Source organism: Phodopus roborovskii, unplaced genomic scaffold (genome assembly GCF_943737965.1).
Source record: "Phodopus roborovskii unplaced genomic scaffold, PHOROB, whole genome shotgun sequence".
Classification (NCBI taxonomy): domain Eukaryota; kingdom Metazoa; phylum Chordata; class Mammalia; order Rodentia; family Cricetidae; genus Phodopus; species Phodopus roborovskii.
Genome location: NW_026126629.1, coordinates 15,312,584 through 15,331,537, shown reverse-complemented (window position 1 = coordinate 15,331,537; position 18,954 = coordinate 15,312,584). Strand labels below are relative to the sequence as shown.

The 18,954-nt window shown below is 45.1% G+C and overlaps 1 protein-coding gene across 2 annotated transcripts in view; it reads right to left on the bottom strand.

The window, feature by feature from the left end:
• Ldb3 (LIM domain binding 3) overlaps nucleotides 1-18,954 on the bottom strand; it is a 58,228-nt gene that overhangs the window by 659 nt on the left and 38,615 nt on the right. For both annotated transcript variants that reach the window (XM_051206892.1, XM_051206893.1), the window contains 4 exons: nucleotides 12,631-13,051; nucleotides 11,055-11,235; nucleotides 10,424-10,544; nucleotides 6,877-6,992 (listed from right to left, as the gene is read on the bottom strand). In XM_051206892.1, the coding sequence (XP_051062849.1) occupies nucleotides 6,877-6,992; nucleotides 10,424-10,544; nucleotides 11,055-11,235; nucleotides 12,631-13,051 (839 nt within the window). The remainder of the gene's footprint in view (nucleotides 1-6,876; nucleotides 6,993-10,423; nucleotides 10,545-11,054; nucleotides 11,236-12,630; nucleotides 13,052-18,954) is intronic.

Genomic DNA, 18,954 nt, shown 5'->3' with positions numbered 1-18,954 from the left:
ACTGTCTATAAAGATATAAATAAGTAACAAATCAAGATAAAGACTTCTGAAAAGCATGGACTCTAATTAAATCTAGTGGAATAGAGAATATATATGTGATTAAAAAAATAACTAATTCATGCTATGTTGTGGGTAGCAGTCCTGAGTAACTATATATTGTTGATATGAGCAGAGGCAAGTAAAGGACCACAATGACTCAGATCAATAGGAATAGCAAACACTTCCCCTATTCAGGCCCAAGGAAATGACAAAGCATTCTCCTGGTCTGTTTGCAGATGTTGATTGTGATGGTTTGGATGAAAATTGCCCTGTGGACCTATAGGGAGGGACATTATTAGGAGGTATGGGCTTGAAGTGTGACCTTGTTGGAGGAAGTGTATCATTAGGGGTAGGCTTTGAGGTTTCAGATGGTCAAGCCAGACCCAGTGGCTCTCTCTTCCTGCTGCCTACTGATCCAAATGTAGAATTCTCAGCTACCTCTCCAGCACTGTCTCTGGCTGTATATGCTTCCGTGCTTCCCACCATGATGGTAAAAGACTAATTCTTTGAACTATAAGTCACCTCAATTAAATGTTTTCCTGTATAAAAGTGTCTGTGGTCATGGTGTCTCTTCACAAAAAAAGAAACTAAGACATGTAGGAAATGTGGACCATAGCTTCCTTCTCCAGGATTTTTACAACCTGAGACTGTTCCCCTATAGCTATTACCTAAACTTGTCTCCTTGTTTAGCTGGCCTCCTCAATTCAGATGTGGAAAATAAACTTAGTTTCCAAGCTGCTGCTGGAGCCTCTCCAACAGAGAACATGATCCGCCCAATCCTAGCTTTTTTTAATACGTGTATGCATCTGTTGTGTCTTCATTCTGATGCCCCAGTTAGGGCAATCTCTTAGCCATGCAAAGTTGCAGGACTATCCAAAGTATATATAGAATCAGTACAAGTTAACAAGTCAATTCCCACAGAAGGAATTAACATTTAAGTAAATTCTATTAGTAAACTAAGAAAACATCAAAGATTGTTCTCACTAAATAATCCAGAGGAGAAATAAAGATCTTTCCTAGCTACCATACCTATTAACATAACAAAATAGGTAAGATACAAACCTTCAAGGTCTTGTCACCCTTAATATTTTATGAGAGTAGCCAAAAAAATTAAAGAAAAAAGTACCCAATTAAAAAATGAGCAGTGCAGGGAAGGAGGGAGAGGGAACTGGGATCGATATGTAAAATAAAAAAATAAATTAATATTAAAAAATGAGCAGTGCCCAAAGGGAATTATTTATGTAATACTAGGGACATACTAATGAAATTTCTTTCAGAAGAAAGATAATTGAATACATTTTTGTGATATAACTTCCAATGGGATACTACCATGTGTTATGGAATATTACTTTAGGCAAGGATGTGTGATGTTTGCTTATGCTGCATTTGTTTAACTATGTAAAGATGTGTTGCTGTGTCACCTAAGGCACCTGAATGGCAATAGCTAAGCAGAAGAGGGATAGGCCAGAAAGAAAAGAAGATAAGTAAAGCCTGGGGCCAGTCAGCCAGTTAGACAGAATAGGACATACAGAAAGAAAAGGTAAAAAGCCCTGGAGCAAAATGTAGATGAAGAGCAACCATTAACCTATAAAACCTAGCCAGAAACAAGCATAAGCTAAGGTTGAGCATTCATAACTAACAAGAAGTCTTTGTGTCATGATTGGTGGCCAAAATAAGAAAACCTGGTACAACAATGGGAAAAAGACCAATCAAACATGGAAAAGTGCATTCAGGAAAATATTATATGTAAAAATCAAAGTCATATGTCCCCATGATAAAGACACATGAGAGTAGTTTGAGGCTGGAGACATTCTGGAAAGAAGGGGATGAATTCATTTTTGCTGAGGTCACTGTGGTTCCAGTGGAATGGCCTCATTTAATTTCACAGTTCAAAAATTGGGATTCAGAGAACCCAAATATTTTGCTTACGTCACAGACCTATTAAACTATACCGCTGGGAATCATGTTCAAGCCTGTAAGAACCCATTTCCATGGTACTTGTTCCTGAAATTCCACTGCAAAATAGGATGTATTTATTTGAAATGGTTCTGAGCTCCGGGCTTTGCAGAGGTTGTGAGGTGTTAGGTTACCAATATGTGGACCAGACCCCAAGTGGGCAAAATATTAACATGTGAGCGTTGTCTTGGAAGTCATTCTGGCTGGGATGGGCTCCACTACAGAGGGCACTGAGCATCCCTACTGGGAAGCAGAATTGGAAGCTGTATCCTGACCTCAAAATAAGCCTGTTGTCAATGTAACAGAGTCTAGGATCACCTGTGAGGGATCGTCTTGATTACATGAAGTGATGTGGGAAGACCCATCTTAACTGTGGGTGAAACCATTCCTCAGGTAGGGCCCCTCTGAGTGGATAAAATGGAGAAAGTGACCTAAGCAACAGTAGCAAGCATGCATCCATTGCTCTCTTCTGACTCTAACCAGCTGCTTCCAGCACCTGCTGCCTTGATTTCCTGGTCATGATGGACGGTGTCATGAGCTAAAATAAAACCTTTTCTCTATTGAGTTGTTTTATCAGAATATTTTATCCCAGCAGCAGGAAGGAGACTAAGATGAGTCCTCATATACAGGTAGTCATAGAGTGGACATGATTTTCCCCTGAGTTGAGCTTGAGTTACATTCAATGAAGGTTGGAAAGGGACATCATGATGGCCCAGTTGGGAAGTTATACTTGGAATTATATGGGCTTCTAATGGTTCATAGAAGCCAACGGACTAAAAATTACCTGGAAACACCCCAGGTAGTTACAGTGATGCTGAATGCAACCAGGATTTGGAGGTGGTTTGTCCCCTAAGGGCTCATGTGTTAGAAGTTTACCCACACCTTAGCCTTCTAGCCTTTATTTTCTATGCTTTGGATTTGGGAGGTCTCCAAATTGCTCATAACTATTAGCTGATTTTCCTGTAAAGATTCTAGATACCATAAAAGTGGATAGAGACTTGCTTCCAAATTCCAGGAATAATTTGCAAACTGAATTCCTCTCCAGTGAGCTAAAAGCACTTCTCTGCAAGCCTGAGCATCTGAGTTCAATCCCTATAATCCATGTGGATATAGAAGGAGAGAACTGACTGCACAGTCTTCCTCTGACTTCCACACTCCAGCCATGGCACCAGAGGTCCCACACTCACTCACACACATCATTCATACACAGACACTTAACACAATACTGATACAGTTTTAACATTTTTTTTAAAATATACTTTCACAATACTGAAGTTTACAAAAGAAAAATATGTGGAAGATAGAGAGATGGTTCATCAATTAAGAGTACTCCCTGCTCTTGCAGAGAACCAGAGTATGGTTCCTAGCACTCACATCAGGCAGCTCACAACCACCTATAACTCCAGCTCAAGAAGCTCTGAGTCCTTCTTTTGCCTCTGCAGACACCTGAATTTGCACACACACACGTGCACACACACATACACACACACACACACACACATAGAGTGGCATACATATAAATTTAAAATAATAAAAATTACACACATATATGCACATATAGACATATATGTGCATATATAAAAACATATATATATCTTATAAGTGCACGCGCACACACACACACATATGTATGTATGAATGTGGATGAACCAGGAGGCTGGATAGTGCACACTTATAGTTCCAGCCCTTCCTTGGAAGGTATAAGCTGGGAAGTAAGTAATTTTTCAGTTTATTTCAATTTATTGGCTTCCATGGACAAATACTGAGTTCAAGAGACCTGCCTGAACTACATAAGACCTTGTCTCTAAATAAATAAATAGATTTAACAATGCTCTATATCCCATGATTTAACTGATAAAGAAACAGTGCAACCATAAAAGACCTACTCTGACTCTTTCTTATTGGTTGCTTTGGTTGGCTGGTTGGTTTATTTGATTTGTTTTGGTGTGTGAAAGTTAAAAACCATCATATGAAAACATATGCTTATTAAAAACGATTTGGAAGCTGGGCATGTTATGGCACAAACTTATAATTCCATTACTTGGGAGGCTGAGAAAGGAGGATTACTTCAAGTTCGGCCAAAGCTATGTAGTGAGACTTTTTGCAAATATAAACAAAGGGATTTAGAGGCAGGGTTGATGGTGCATGCTTGCACACCCAGAACTCAAGAAGCTGTTAGGAACTTAAGCCTATCCTGGGCTACAAAATAGACAAACAAACAAGGAAGAGATTTGGAAATGTAAAATGACAGAAAGAAGATCCTTGAGAAGAAGGAGGAAGGGGAGAAGGATGAAGAGAAGGAGGAGAAATGTCTAACTTGGGAATTTGGTAAATGGCAAATCTCTTGTCTGACACATACAGAGTTCAGGGTCAATCAGCACTGAGAAAGGGAGGGAGGAGGGAAGGAGGAGATAGGCCTTAAAGCTTTCCAACCTAAAGGTTTCTTCCCAATACTAGAACCGTGTTCTACCTCACTGTTTCCACAGAGCAGTGAGTACCACGTGGGGCTGGCTCAAGAGGAAGACTCAATGATCTCCATGTCACTTTCCAAGGGACAAGATCATCTCTTTTTTTTTTTTTTTTGGCAAATCAGCTAGGCATTGCTATGGGTCTCTCACCCTTGGCTGGTCTTTATTCTCGGAACTGTCCTCTACCCCAAAACTTTACTTCTTCCTGCTTCTATTCTAGAACTTCTATTCTAGCCTCCTTGATGACCTCTGCCACAATTCCCTATGCATGCAGCACAGCCCCCCTCTCCACCCTCCGTGCTTCTTCCTGAACCTTCTCCAGGTCTCTTGGATCCTTCTAGACACTGGGTATCCAAGCTTGTAATCAGTCAAAGCTGAAGCTTGAAAGAGTCAAGTCTTCTATGCTCCACCTGGCTGAGCCCCAGCTATGCAAGAGGCCACCCTATAGGCAGACAGTTACACACGGTCCCTTTTGGGGAGAAGCCCTGACATATTTAAGGAACTTTTAAAAGCAACTAAACAATCTGTTCAAAGAATGTTAGAAGTGGTAAGGATTTGAATCCTGTGCCTTAAAATTTATATACAGAGATCCCAGTACTCAGGAGGCAGAGGCAGGTGGATCTCTGAGTTCAGGGCCAACCTGGTCTACAGAGTGAGTTCCAGGACAGCCAGGGCTACACAGAGAAACCCTGTCTCAAAAAAAAAAAAAAAAAAAAAAAAAGTCATACTGGAGGAAGATAGCCTTTGCCCTTTGCTCCAGCATGACTTTTAAGAGAGGAGAGGAGATGCCTATGGAAACAGATATGTATACACAGAGGATAACCCATGTGAAAATATAGATACAACTTGGGAGGTAGAGATAGGAGGCTCAGAAGCTCAAAGCCATGGGGCTTAATTCTATCACTTGAGAGGCAGAGGAAGGTGGATCTCTGTGAGTTCCAGGACAGCCTGGTCTACATAGTGACTTTCACGACAGCCAGGGTTAGTAGTTAGACACTATGAAAAAACAACAATGTTGGCTAGAGACATAAACACACACACGCACACACACGCACACACGGTGCAAGGGGCTGTAACAATGGAAGTAAAGACTAGAACACTTAAAACTAACCAGGGAATGAAAACATGGCCAGCAACCGGAAGTAGGAGAGAGTGTGGTTGTCTGTCAGCACTTTGAGTTTTGATTTCTATCTTACTGTCCTTGTAAGAGGATATATTTCTGCTGTATCTGTACTATACCTTAGGAAATTAATATACAGTTCAGTACAGAACTCAGAATATATAACAGTGAACTTGATGCCTAGGATTGTCCTCCATCCTAAATCCCTAAAGGATTATTCAGGCTTAAACAGATCAGATACTTCTTTATCTATCTATCTATCTATCTATCTATCTATCTATCTATCTATCTATCTATCTATCTGTCCATCCATCCATCCTCCAGGGCTTCCTATATCCAAAGCTGGTCTTAAGTTCACTGTTACCTGGGAATGACCTTGAACTTCTGGTCCTCCTGCCTCCATCTCCCAAGTGCTGAGATTGTATGTGTATGGTACCACAGTTGGATTATATGAAGCCTGAGTTCGAACCTGGGGCTTCATACATGTTAGGTAAAGAGTCTACCAACTGTGCTACATCCCCAGCCCCTAAACAGAACAGTTTTGTTATACATACCCCACATTTACTTTGAGTAACTCTAGTCCTTAAAATTCATTCATTTTCCTAAACAAAGTTAAGCCTGTTAGACTGACATTACAGAGATTTATTACGGGTGAACATTTCCTGGTTTCCAACTCAAATCTGAATAGTGGCAGCAGAGTTTCACAATCTCATCTCAGCTGAAAGCCCTGTAAACGGAAGGCCAGTCTCCTATGCAGATGCCCTGCTGATTCAGCTAACTGCACACAGTTAATAGTTAATCTCAGCCTTCTCTGTCGGCCCCTGTGCATCAAGAACAGGACCACTTAGGAAAGGAAAGTGATACTCAGCCTGCTTTCTAAAGGTTCTACCAAGAGAAACCTTATCTCAGTTTTTCAGAGGCCTAGTCAATAAGCCCAGGACTGGGGTTCATGGTGAAGGCTTCACCCCACTTCATAACCAAAGCAGCATATAACCTGGGGAAGCCACCTGCTTCTCTAGGCCATTGTTTGCTGCCCTCACCTATTGCTGGTAAGACAAATGCCGGTTCTCCAAACCAACCCATGGGTACTTTGCTGCTATTGACCTATAGTCATTGGTAATACAGCTTTCTTCACCCGTGGCATATCAAGACATGGCATTGGCAAACTTTAACCATTATGGTACCAGGGTACCACAGCTGTTTCCTTGTGTGTCAAGAGGTTGGCCAACTAGACTGCACTTTGTCCCTTCTATCCCCTGCTCAGATAGTTGGAACTCTAGGCTAGAAACGTACCGCACAAATGAAGCAGGTGTCATGCCAGGTGTGCCCCAGGGCCTCAATAAACTTGTCACCAGCTTCCACAGGAAAATCACATCCATGACACTTGGTGCTGAACAGATTGATGTAGTCTGAAACAAAAGTCAAAGTGAGGCAGGCAAAAAGAACAAGCGGCCACACAGACTCAGGACCAAGACAGCACCACATCAGTGGGCTGGGGGAATGGACTTTGACATCTCACAAACAAAATACTCATGAGATTGATTTTATTTTCTACCCTTTTAGTAATTTGTACAAATGTTGTACAGACTCAGCCTTGGACTTAATTATCATCCTATGTTAGTTTGATCTGAAAATTCTTTCTGGAATTGTCATGAACTTTCTTAAGAGTGATTGTTTCTTTTCTCTCTGTCTCCTCTGATAGTCCGAAGAGGTCAACCCCCAAACAGAAATTTTAAAATTAGTCCTCATTGCCCAGTCACTAGACTTATTTTGGAAGGATAAGGGTCTTGTCTTTTCTTACAGACTTTATTTAGTTTTAGTTGTGTATGTATACATGTGTGAGTCCGGGTGTCTCCAGAGCATCCTATGGAACTGGAGTTAAAGCACTATGTGGATGCTAGGAACAGAACTTGGGTGCCCTTAGCAGTAAGTATAGGCTTCCCTCTTGAGATAGGGTTCTCTGTGTAGCCCTGGCTGTACTGGAACTTGTTCTGTAGACCAGGCTGACCTCAAATTCACAGGGATCTGCCTGCCTCCAGGCATGTGCCACCACAACCTGGCCAGTTTGTGCTCTGAACTGTTGAGCTTCTCTCTCCAGGCCCAGAGTCTTTAAGGATTTTGTAGTTGTCGCTTTAAGATTTATTTTTTATTGTTAATTATATGTACATGAGGGCAGATACCCATAGACGCCATAAGAAGGTGTAGGGTCCCCAAGAACTAGAGTTAGAGACAATTGTGAGCTGTCTGACATGGGTGCTGTGAAATGAACCTGGGCTCTCTGTAAGAACTGCATGTTGCTCCAAAGCAATACAGAGAAACCCTGCCTCGAAAAACCAAAAAAAAAAAAAAAAAAAAAAAAAAAAAAAAAAAGAAAGAAAGAAAAAAAGAAAAGAAAAAGCATGTGGTTTTAACCACTCTGCTGCCCATCTTTACGACTCTAGTAATTTTAGAATGGCATTTGCTTGACCATTCTTCTATCACTGAACATTCATGTTGACAACAAAATTTTACTACTAGAAACAATATTTGAGCTACTTTTACAGGGCTATGCCCTCCTTCTCCCCTAAGAGTGGAGGCAGCACTACAAAATGCTATTCATAATGCTTCAAAGTCTACTGACAACTTTCACAAAGATGTGCCTTCCAGCATTCACATGTAGGAAGCATACTCCTCCCGGCAATAGTGTTGGGGGCAGAGCTTAATGGGAGGCGGTTAGGTCACACGGCCCCTATTTCTTGAAAGAATTAGTGTTATTATTGAGGGAATAGGTTCAGAAGGAGTGGGATTCTCATAAAAATGACCCTGGCCTCCCATTGCCCATTTCCTTTCTCTCTCTTTTGCCCCTCCACCTTCCATATGGGATAGTGTAAGATGGCCTTAGCAGGTAGACTTTCCAGCCTTCACAAGCATGAGCCAAATACATTTCTGCTCATTGTAAACCCCCCTGCCTCAGACATTTGGTTACACCCTAGAACAAGATGGACTAAGGCAGGCAACATTCCTCACAAGAAACTTAACATCAAGAATCATGCCTTACTGTTCTTTGTACTTCCAACATAACCCCTAGGCAGTGGTCAGCACTCAACACAGGTATAAATTAGTGAATTCACATTTGTGGCACACAATTGAATGAATGAATCTGATCTTCACAATGTCTTACAGTGATGGACTTTTTTTTTAAACTTTGGTCTTGTTTTGTGGATAAAGAAATTGAGACCTAAAGAAATAAAGATCAGAGTCCCACATTTGAGGTCTTGTCAAGTCTTGTGCTCCTTTCTCAGAGTGTAGCATACTACTGTAGACATTTTCTAGATCATTCTAGACAAGTACAAATCCCTTTGAATACTTCACTCCTTCCTGCATTCTCCTGCCCCCCAAATGTGCTTGTCTCTCCACAGCTAGCTTCTTTCGGTGTTCTGTTCCTCTCCTGTGGGCAGTATAGACATCCAGTGTCTTAGACCACACACGAGAGGCCTTCAAGGTTACAAACATGGAGTGTGAAGGGAGAAAAGGTAGCTCAAAGTCCAGCTCCATTAAGGAGTTTTAGACCTGAGGCAGCTTCTTAGGACTGAAGCCTTCCCATTTATAACCATAGCGCCAAACTCATGGGATTATTGCTATTGACCAGAGTAAGAAATGTAACATTAACTGTCAGCTCTTATTTTAGAAGTCTTCATAAATGGTTAAAGGAGGAAGAGAATGCATCCATCATCCATTCATCCACCATTCCTGAATGTCTGTGACAGGATACCCAATGTTAATTGCTTTACTTAAGATTCTTTTTAATTTTTGTTTATTTTATATATATTAATGTTTTGTTTGCATGTACATCTACACATTGGAAGAGGCACCAGATCCCTAGACAGTTGTGAACAGTTATGTGGATGCTGGAGTTGAACTCAGGACCTCTGGAAGAGCAACCAGTGCTCTTAGCCACTGAGCCATCTCTCTAGTCCCTAATTATTATTTTTAAACATTAGCATTTTCCTCATTTATTCTACAAAATGAGGCGATCACTAAAAACCCACCTCCCTGTTTTTTCTCGTATGCTTTTCTTATGCTGCTGTGTCAGCCTTCTAGTCTGTGCTCCCTTTATTGGGTCCCCCATCAGAAGGCTTCCTGAAAAAAATCAGGCTGTGAAGGAAGGGGACTGGGCCGAAAGGCCAGCTAGCCAGGACGCCCATGACTCCTGAAGCTACCACAATTCCCCACTTGTTACAATAGCATATTACACTTCGAGGTACAGAGAGATTGAAGGAAGCCTGAAAAGCTCCACAGGTAGGGAGGAAAGGTCACTGAGCATCCCATGCCTTGGCCCCTCCCTGCTTCCATCCTCAAATCAGCTCCACAAGGCAGGCATTTAGCAGCTTTACTCAGGGTTACAAAGCCATCTCAGGGTGGAGCCAGGAATAGAACCTAGGATGACATCTCAAGCCAAGGCCCTTTACAGACTACACCCAGTTTATTGGACCAATGTGTGACTGAAATGTTAGAAACATGGAAGGGAGCAGAGACCGGTGTGTAAATGCACTGTAACTCTGACTCCTTTTCCCCAGAAGCTGGAACCAAAGGGCAGGGCAAACAGTTCAGCTAACGTATAAAGCATGATTCAGCCATTAAAAACAAAATTAGAAGCTTCTGTGAGGCTCTGAGTTTGATTCCCAGCACTGCACAGGAAACAAAACACACAGGACCCCTTCTCGCTGACAGTAGGATGTGAGCGGACACAGGCAGGACTTGGTTTCCTATGCCTGCCTGTCAACCCAGATGGGACATGGTACAGGGTTTTCTAGCACGGTGTTATATTGTACCCTCTCTGCACCATATCTCACACACCTACCTTTCTCGCAGTATGGCTCTCCATCCTCCATGTGGAAGAGGCTGTTTCCAAAGGGCTTCTTGCAGGCTGCACAGACGAAGCAGGTAGTATGCCATGTCTGTCTCAGAGCGTGCATCACTTCCTGGAGGAAAGACTCTGAGTTCAGGACAGAAAGCTTCCCAGGAGAAAGGGAGCTGGGCTTGGCTTCTGCACCAGGCCTGGCTGCTGTCCAAGTAGCTAGGGAATGGGACAGGAGGGCTCACAAAGCAGGTGCTAGGGGTAGGAGGGGAGGGTGGAGAAGGGAGGTCCTGCTTACTAGGGCCGCTTTGTCAAAAGGACACTGGGAGTCAGGGCCAAAGACAGATGAGGGGTGAGGTCAGGCTGTGAAGCAAGAACTTGCTTTTCAGAGCCCCAGCACCATTTGAAGCTGGTGGCATATGTGTCTGTCATTGCTTGCCCAAGTTAATTAGCTCCCTGGTTCGGTAGTTAGTGGCAAACCGATTCCATTCTAGGATGAAGACAGACTTGTTCTCCCCTTTTTCAGCCATTTGTTGATAGATCTAGTGGGATCACAAAACTTTAGAGGAAGGGAGGAAGTCAGTCCAGTGGAAGAAAGGATGAGGGTCAAAGGAGAGGGATGCCGCCCACTTACCCCCATGATCTTGGTGTTGCATTTGGCACAGAGCGGGGCAAAAAACTGCTCATAGCACCGTTCACAGTAAACATTGTTCTGCTCCTCCACGAAGCATACATCTGCTAGGGAGTTCTTGCAGTAGGCACAATTGAACTCTTCTGGATGCCAAGAGCGGCCCATGGCTACCAAGAAAGGGCCCCTGGCATGGTAGGGAAAAGCATTAAAGTAAGCCTCAGAAATTAGAACCAAATATTTTACGAACTCCAGCAATATCATACATTTACCTAGTAATGCCCACTTTGAGAATTGCTCTAATGAAATAACATGCAATTCTGAGGAAGCTTCATGCAGAAGATGTCTATTGTCATGTCAGTAGCAATAACCAGAACCAGAAGATGGGGCATGGGGGTGGACACCAGCCCTTGGCAGGCAGTGTAAAGCCTGAATAGTCTACATAGTAAGTTCCAGGCTAGCCAGGGCTACACAGTGAGACTCTGTCATAAAGGAACACCACAATCCAAAACCTAACAAACAGAACCTGAAAGCAATCCAAACACCTACCACAGAGGCCTGAGTAAGCATCACAGAGTTCAGTGTTTCACAGGCTATTCTGAGAGCAATGATGACGGTAGCTAACCTTTATTAAACTCCTGTGTGCTAGATACTCCTCAAGAACAATCCTACACATGTTAATATATTTCATTCTCAAAACAATTCTTTGAAGGAGGAGCTATTATGATGGCTGATTATCAGTAAAGAAAACAGAGACACGGGAAGGCCAAGGAACTCATTCAAGGTCACAGGGCCAGGAAGCAGTAGACTACAAACATGAAGGTTCAGTTTCTGGTTAGTATTCAGAACACTGGAGCTATAAGAAAACCTCATGTTCTAACTTTTTCAGTTCTGTGTTTTCTAGTTCTTCTCTTCTCATTTTGTTTCTGTTTTGGGGACAGGAGCTTACTTTCTAGCCATGGCTGTCCTGGAAAGCTTTTAGAAGCACCTAGCTTTGAACTTACAAAAATACACCTGCTTCTGCCTCCCTAGTGCTGGGGACCAAAGGTGTGCACCACCATGCCTAGCCTCCGCTTGTTTCTTAAAGAGTTCATTTTTCACATATGGGAGCGCATACCACACATATACATAGACATACTGCATTTAACAATTATGGTCTGAGACCCCTGGCTTCTAAGGGACATTGCTTGCTTTAATTTCAGTGAAGTGTCTATCAGAGTCATAAGAGGCATGAGACTGTCTGTGGAAAGATCCAGAAGTAACTCTACAGGAAAGCTGGGTCAAAACCAGCACTGTCACTCAGCTTGCAATGTGCTCAATAAACCTACTGACAACAAGGCTGAAGATTCCCAGAACCCAGCCTTAGCCCAAGGGGGAGCTCATGGCATCAGGGACCAAGCTGGGAGCTTCACCCACTTACCTCATGGAATCCTCCCAACTCCCCAGGGATGTGGGTGTCACACAGGTATTGAAGCTAAAGCTCATAGAGGTGATCCAGAGAGACCCGAGGCTGCCCTGTGGGGCTGGCTTTTGCCTATATCTGCCCTCCTTTCTGCCACCCCTCCCATACCAAAGCCTGTACCTGATGACATTGTTGCAGTGGCCACAGAGGGGAGTCCGGCTGCTAGCTGGGAAGCGTTCAGCTCTCTGGAAGGTGCCCCTGGCAAGAGGGGTCACCTGTGGACCTGTTGGGTTGTAGGCTGGAGCGCCCCGGGGCAGGGTCTGCTTGCTGACAGAGGTAGTGCTCTTTCCAGGAGCAAACTTCTGAGAGAAGCTGTCATCAGTCACCCAGGGTGGGCGGCTGGTGGACTCTGCAGGGCCTCCACTGTAGGCTGCCGATGGTGCAGGGTTATAGTTCGGGGCAGGTGAGGGGGTATAAGCTGGTGCAGGGGATGGGGAATAGGTGGGTGCAGGTGAGGGGGTATAAGCAGGAGCAGGTGAGGGGGTATAGGGAGTTGGACTGTAATTGGCTCCTGGGGATGGGCTGTAGGTAGATGCAGGCACTGCAAGCCAAAAACACCCAAAGAATATGAGTTAGGAATTCACTCTCCCTCATCTGTCACCCCAGCCAGAGAACCATAAAAGATGAACTTAATATTGGAACAGTATAACTCCAATTGTTAAAGGAAAGTGGTGTGTGTGTGTGTGTGTGTATATGCGCGTGCCCACGCTGTGGAAAGAAACCAGGGACTCCAGCACACTAAGCAGAAATACTACTGCTAAGCTACAGAACCACATGCCTGAACTTCTTAGTGAACAAGATTTCCATTCTCAGCAAGAACCCAGATAAACAAGGGTGGCAGCAGAACCCTGGGGAGTTAGCACAGGCCCCAGAAGGGATGTAGCTATAAATATTACAGCTGTTCAGGGTGGCGTTCTGCCAAGCCTAGGCTGCCCTGGTCCTATAAAGGGTGGGAGCAAGGAGGGAGTGTCTGGGACAGGAAGTGGGTAAGAGCCTGGAGTGGAAGATGCTTTCAGTGATGCCCTGGATGGTGTCTGACTCCCAGACATCTTAATCAGAATGGGTTTTTTTTTTTTTTTTTTTTTTTTTTTTTTTTTTTTAACCTGTAACTAGTCTAGTCTTCAAGGGAGAGCAGAAGTCCAGGAAGCCCGGTTATCAGGTTCATGTTTCAAGTTTAGCTACCATGACTGTATTAGAAAACAGTTTGACTTGGTTTGTGCTGGGAAGAAATTCTGTCTTGATGTGAGAGGTCCCCACCTACCTTAGTCACTCAGTGAACCCTGGCAGAGGTGTGAGTGCCATGCCATGCAGCCCAGGGCTAGCTGCTCAGTTGGTCCCTGTCTGTCCCTGCCGGAACCCCTGCACTCCTATATCACCTTGGTGCAAACAGAGAGACACCCTAGAGATTACCATTAGGGACAAGACTGTGCTGCACTTCCCCTGAAACCTCTTACTTGCCTTCACTGAGGGTGGAGAAACTGAGTTCATCACACAGAAGGGACATCACATTTGCTAACACAAAGCACTCTGCCAGGGCTCTCAGAACCCAAGATGTTGCTGTTGTGATCCCCACAGCAGAGACAGCTGAATAGATCCTGCTGTGTGTCCTGAGCTCATGGTCCAGGCAGTTCTCTGACTATAGCAAAGGTGGTTCTAGAAGCCTCACCTCTGCTCCCAGTGTCTATCTTACCCATCAGGGAGCATTTCATGATAGCCTCCCTGCCCACATCCAAGCCAGCCCTGGCTGGGATGGATTGTACTGAAACAGCTCTCTCTGGATCATAGCTGGTCTCAGAACCATGGCCCTGTCTGGTCTCTTTTTCCCATCTGGTACCCTGAGCCATCTTGGGCAGCTCCAGCTCTATGCCTTTTATTCCCAGACGACTGGCACTTTAGATCTGGGAAGTGCAGAGCGCTGCATCCCCTTGCTAAAGGATGGCTAGGGCTGTGACTATAGTAATAGCATGTAAAGCCTCCCACAGCCCTGCCCCAGAGCCATCTTGGGAGTGATACTGTCTCCCAAAGGTAGATTCTCCACCTGGAATCTTCCTCCCATTTACAATGTGGGTGAGACACATAGCAGGTTGGGCAACTGAGTCAGATTCTGCATTATTCCCTTTTACACTGGAGGGCAAAAAGAGCTCAGAGGAAGCAGCAGAGCAAGACTCCAAACCTTCCTGAACTTCAAGCTGCCCACAAATGCAATTTCCATCGGTGTATAACATCAAGGAGAAGTCACTTTCAACCCCCAGAGGAGACTAGTGCTCTGCAAGGAAGCATGGTCATCAAAAGCCCTAATCTGAGGCTTGGGACTCAGTGGTTAGAGCACTTGCCTAGCATCTTTAAGACTCTGGGCTCCATGGTAGCACCCCTCCTTCAGAAGAGCCCCGGTTTCACACTCCTAAGACTTTCTAGCTGTGAATCCTTGGGTAAATAAACTCCTTAACCTCTCTGGGCCAGTTTCTTTGTCTAAAAGTGGTATTGGAATTATTGTAAGGATTAGGGAAAATAAGAAATGTAGGGCTTAATTTAGTACCTGATTTTGTGTGTGTGTGTGTGTGTGTGTGTGTGTGTATGTGTGTGTGTGTGCACGCACGCGCAAATGTGACTGAGAATAGGACAGTAACATCTGAATTTCAAGATTGGAATGTACTATAGGGCTCATCTCAAGGCCTTCTAGTTGTCATGTGGAAAGCCCTGAGCAGGTGTACTGGAGGATGGTAGTGGGGAGGGAGGTGTGATTCTCTGAAGTCAGATAGACAGGAATTGAACCTATTTTCTGGTGATGGAATGAATGATGTCCTGCCTACCTCATGGGGTGTGGTGCGAACCTAGAGGAGTGACATTGCACATGAATTTTGTAGAGTTGTAAGTCCCAAACTCAAGGTGTTGCCACCCACTTCAACAGTGTTACCTTTCCTCATAGTGTCCAGAGGGTCTCAAAATGCTAGGGACAAGGGTGACTTTAGGGGTACTGTTAGAGAAAGAGAATGGGGAGAGGCTATCCCACAGAATTTCAAAGCAGCTTCATCGCTCTTTTTGCATACTTTCAGGTTCTATACGAGTTATGCCTTCCTTTTTCTTTGCTTTTCATTTCATTTGTTCTATCCATCTTTTGCTTCTTCCTTGTTTTATAAACCACAGTCCTCTGATAAAAGTGATTATAAGCAGATGGCGGTGGCATGCCTTAATCCCAGCTCTCAGGGAGGCAGAGGCAGGTCCATTTCTATGAGTTCAAGGCCAGCCTGGTCTACAGAGTGAGAAACCCTGTCTCAAAAAAAAAAAAAAAGAAAAAGAAAAACAGAAGTGATTATGGTATGAGCGTTATTTTTTGCTTGATTTTTTTTTCCTTTTCGTTCCTTCTGTCTTGTTTGTTTCTTTGTCTAGCCCTGATTGTCCTGGAACTCAGAGATCAATTTGCCTCTGCTTCCCAATTATTGGGAAGCACCAGTACAAGCACCATTACATCCGTCCAAGCCTTTTGTATTTTTTTTCTTACATAGAGCCCAGTCTAGCCTCAAAATTTCAGTGTGCCTCAGCCTCCTGAGTGCTGAATTACAGGCATGTGCTCCTACCCCAGTTCTAAAAGGGATTATGAGCAAAAGCCCTATGAGGTCCACACTATGGTCTTACATGGTCTCTAAGTACCTGAAATGTTGGTAGTCTAAATTGAGGTGTGTTATTAAGTGTTACAAATTTGGAGATTTAATGAAATAATATAAATCATCTCAGTAACAATTAGCTTATGCTGATTATATGTTAAACAGTATTTGTTTATTTCTTTATTAAATATGAGCAGATGCTTGCCTGCATGTATGTCTCCATACCACTTGCATGCCTGGTACCTGGGGAAGCCTAAAGAGGGTGCACATCCTCTGGAACTGGAGTTATAGGTGGTTAGGAGCTGGTTGTGGGTCCTATGGAAGAACAGCTAGTGCTCTTGACCAACGGTCCACCGGTCTCGGTATGTTATCCAGACTGATCTCATGACCTTCCTGTCTCAGTTTCCCAGATAGCTAGTACATACCAGTACAGTGTTCAGCTCTAAAACATTTTTAAATATACTGAGCTACATCTGGAAAGATCCCCAGTAGTTAAGAGCTGTACTGCTCTTATAGAAGACTGGAAATGGATTCCCAAAGCTAGGGCCTTACAGCTCCTAACTACCTTAAATTCAAGCTTCTTCAGGCCTGTGTAGGCACCTGCACTCAAGTGCATATAACCACACACAGACACATACATATACATACATACATACATACATACATACATACATACATACAAGCAGTTAAAGGGGGGTGCTGAAGGTGTGGTTCTGGAGAGATGACTCAGCAGTTAAGAGCACTGGCTACTCTTCTGGAGGACCTGGGTTCAATTCCCAGTACTCACATGGCAGCTCACAACTATCTGAACTCCAGTTCCAGGGGATCCAACACCCTCACATGAAGGCAAAACAACTATGCACATAAAATAAATTACACACACACACACACACACACACACACATACACACACACATGCCAGGTGTTGTGGCACATACCTTTAATCCCAGCATTAGGAAGTAGAGGTAGGTGGATCTTTGAATCTAGGCTAGCCTGGCCTACAGAGAGTGTTCCAAAACAATCAGGGCTACATAGAAAAACCGTGTCCCGGAAAAAAACAAAACAAAACAAAAGCCCACAACAAAACAAAACAACAATTTCCTGACAATTTCATATGCTGAGCTAAATAAAATGTATTTAAATCAGTTTCACCCGCTTTCTTTTTAAAAATGTGTTCCTCTTGGATGGCTGCCAAGGCTGTTGGCTTCTACAGGGATGCACAGGATTTTGTTTAACTGTCTATGAGAAGGCAAAATATTTGTAGGTCAACTTTATAGACAACTTGGAGAGCTTAAGCGACCACTCAAGGTCAGCCAGCTTGCAAGCTTCCGACCTGAAACATACTCCCCACTTGACTCCAGATCCCTCTAAACCACTCGGAATGCATAAATAGGCTTCCGCGTGCCCCTTCCAAGTAAACCCCGCCTTCGCCCACCTTTCTGCCTCCCCGTTCAAGCACCCCCTCTGCAGGGTGGACATTCTCTTCCTCCCATCCGAGTCCTTCGGACTCCCTGAACCTCCTTTGTTTTCCAAACCCCAGCACCAGGTTTCGGAGAGGAAGGCTGGAATCCGGAGCAGGGTTAGCTACCTCCTTCCCACTGGTGCTACGCAGCCAGAGGAGGACTTTCCGCTTGGAGCGGATGGCTCGCCTGCCTGGCAGATCCATGGGGAGGGAGCGCAGGGGTCCCCCCATCTTGCCTGCTTCTCCCCTCCACCGCCCCCAATGCCAGAAGAGGCCTGATATCCCACCCCGGAGCCCCGGGCTGTTGCTATTTCTACGTGACGGAATTAAGCCGGTTCAAATTAGAAGGTGATATTTCATCCCTAATTGGCACGTTCAAAGGGCTCCTATCGCACTCGGCGGCCCGGGACTGTGTAATTAAACAAGGTGATCTGAGTCACTCCGGCCCGGGCTCTGTCCTCAGCGAGCGCCCGGGTCGCCGCCCGGCCCGCGGGCCAACGTGGCCGTCCCCGGGCCCACAGTGTCCTCCGCCCACTGGTCAAGCAGGCCCGGGCCCCAGGTGTTCTGGGGAGCGGACGCCCAGCCCCGGCGCCGGAGATAAGATCCCAGCTCGAACGCCAGCCGGAAGCTGCGGCCGGGGACTGGCCGCAAGCAGGCTGCTAGTACTCAGCGGTACCCTGGTCCACGAAGCCCGGCAGCGGAGCTGGGCGCGGACACGCACTGCTCCCGGGGCCTGGCAGACCGTCAGCCGCCCCCGGAGCCCGGCTTCGGGTGGAGGCAGGCCTCTCCTCTGCTCCAGGCAGCAATGAGTTAACGTCTGCACCGCATGGGAACAGCGGAGAGGCCTGGGCTCCTGCACGTCTGGCCCGCCTAGGCCGGAGCTGGAGGAGCAGCAGCAAAGCCGCGCCGGGCCGCCCCCTGGCGGGCCTGCGGAGGACCGGCCAGAGAAGGTGTCGGAAGCCCGGGGCGGTGCTGCCTGGAAAGAAAGATCTTCCTTGTGCAAGCACAAGGCCTCACCTGCATCTGACACGACTCCATCCTCCTTCTGCAAGCTACTTCCTGTGTGTCCAGCCTGCCCCTGGGAGTTTTCTCTGTCTCCTAAATACATTTGTACCGATCCCCTTCCAAAATGCCACTTCAGCCTGTGGCGATTTTGACCTCCGAACTTCCTTTCCTTGGCCCAGGGATGGCATCAAGCTGGAGACTTCATTTCATCTGCAGAGACCTCTCCTATCTTACTCAAATGAGAAAGTTCAGGTCTCAGAGGTGAGGTAGTTTGCCTATTACTTATGGCAGGCTGTGTGTTCCTCCCAAGCTAAAATAAGTTGCTGTCCACACAATTCTGCTGTTAGTGAGCTTTATACAGCAGGGGACTGATAA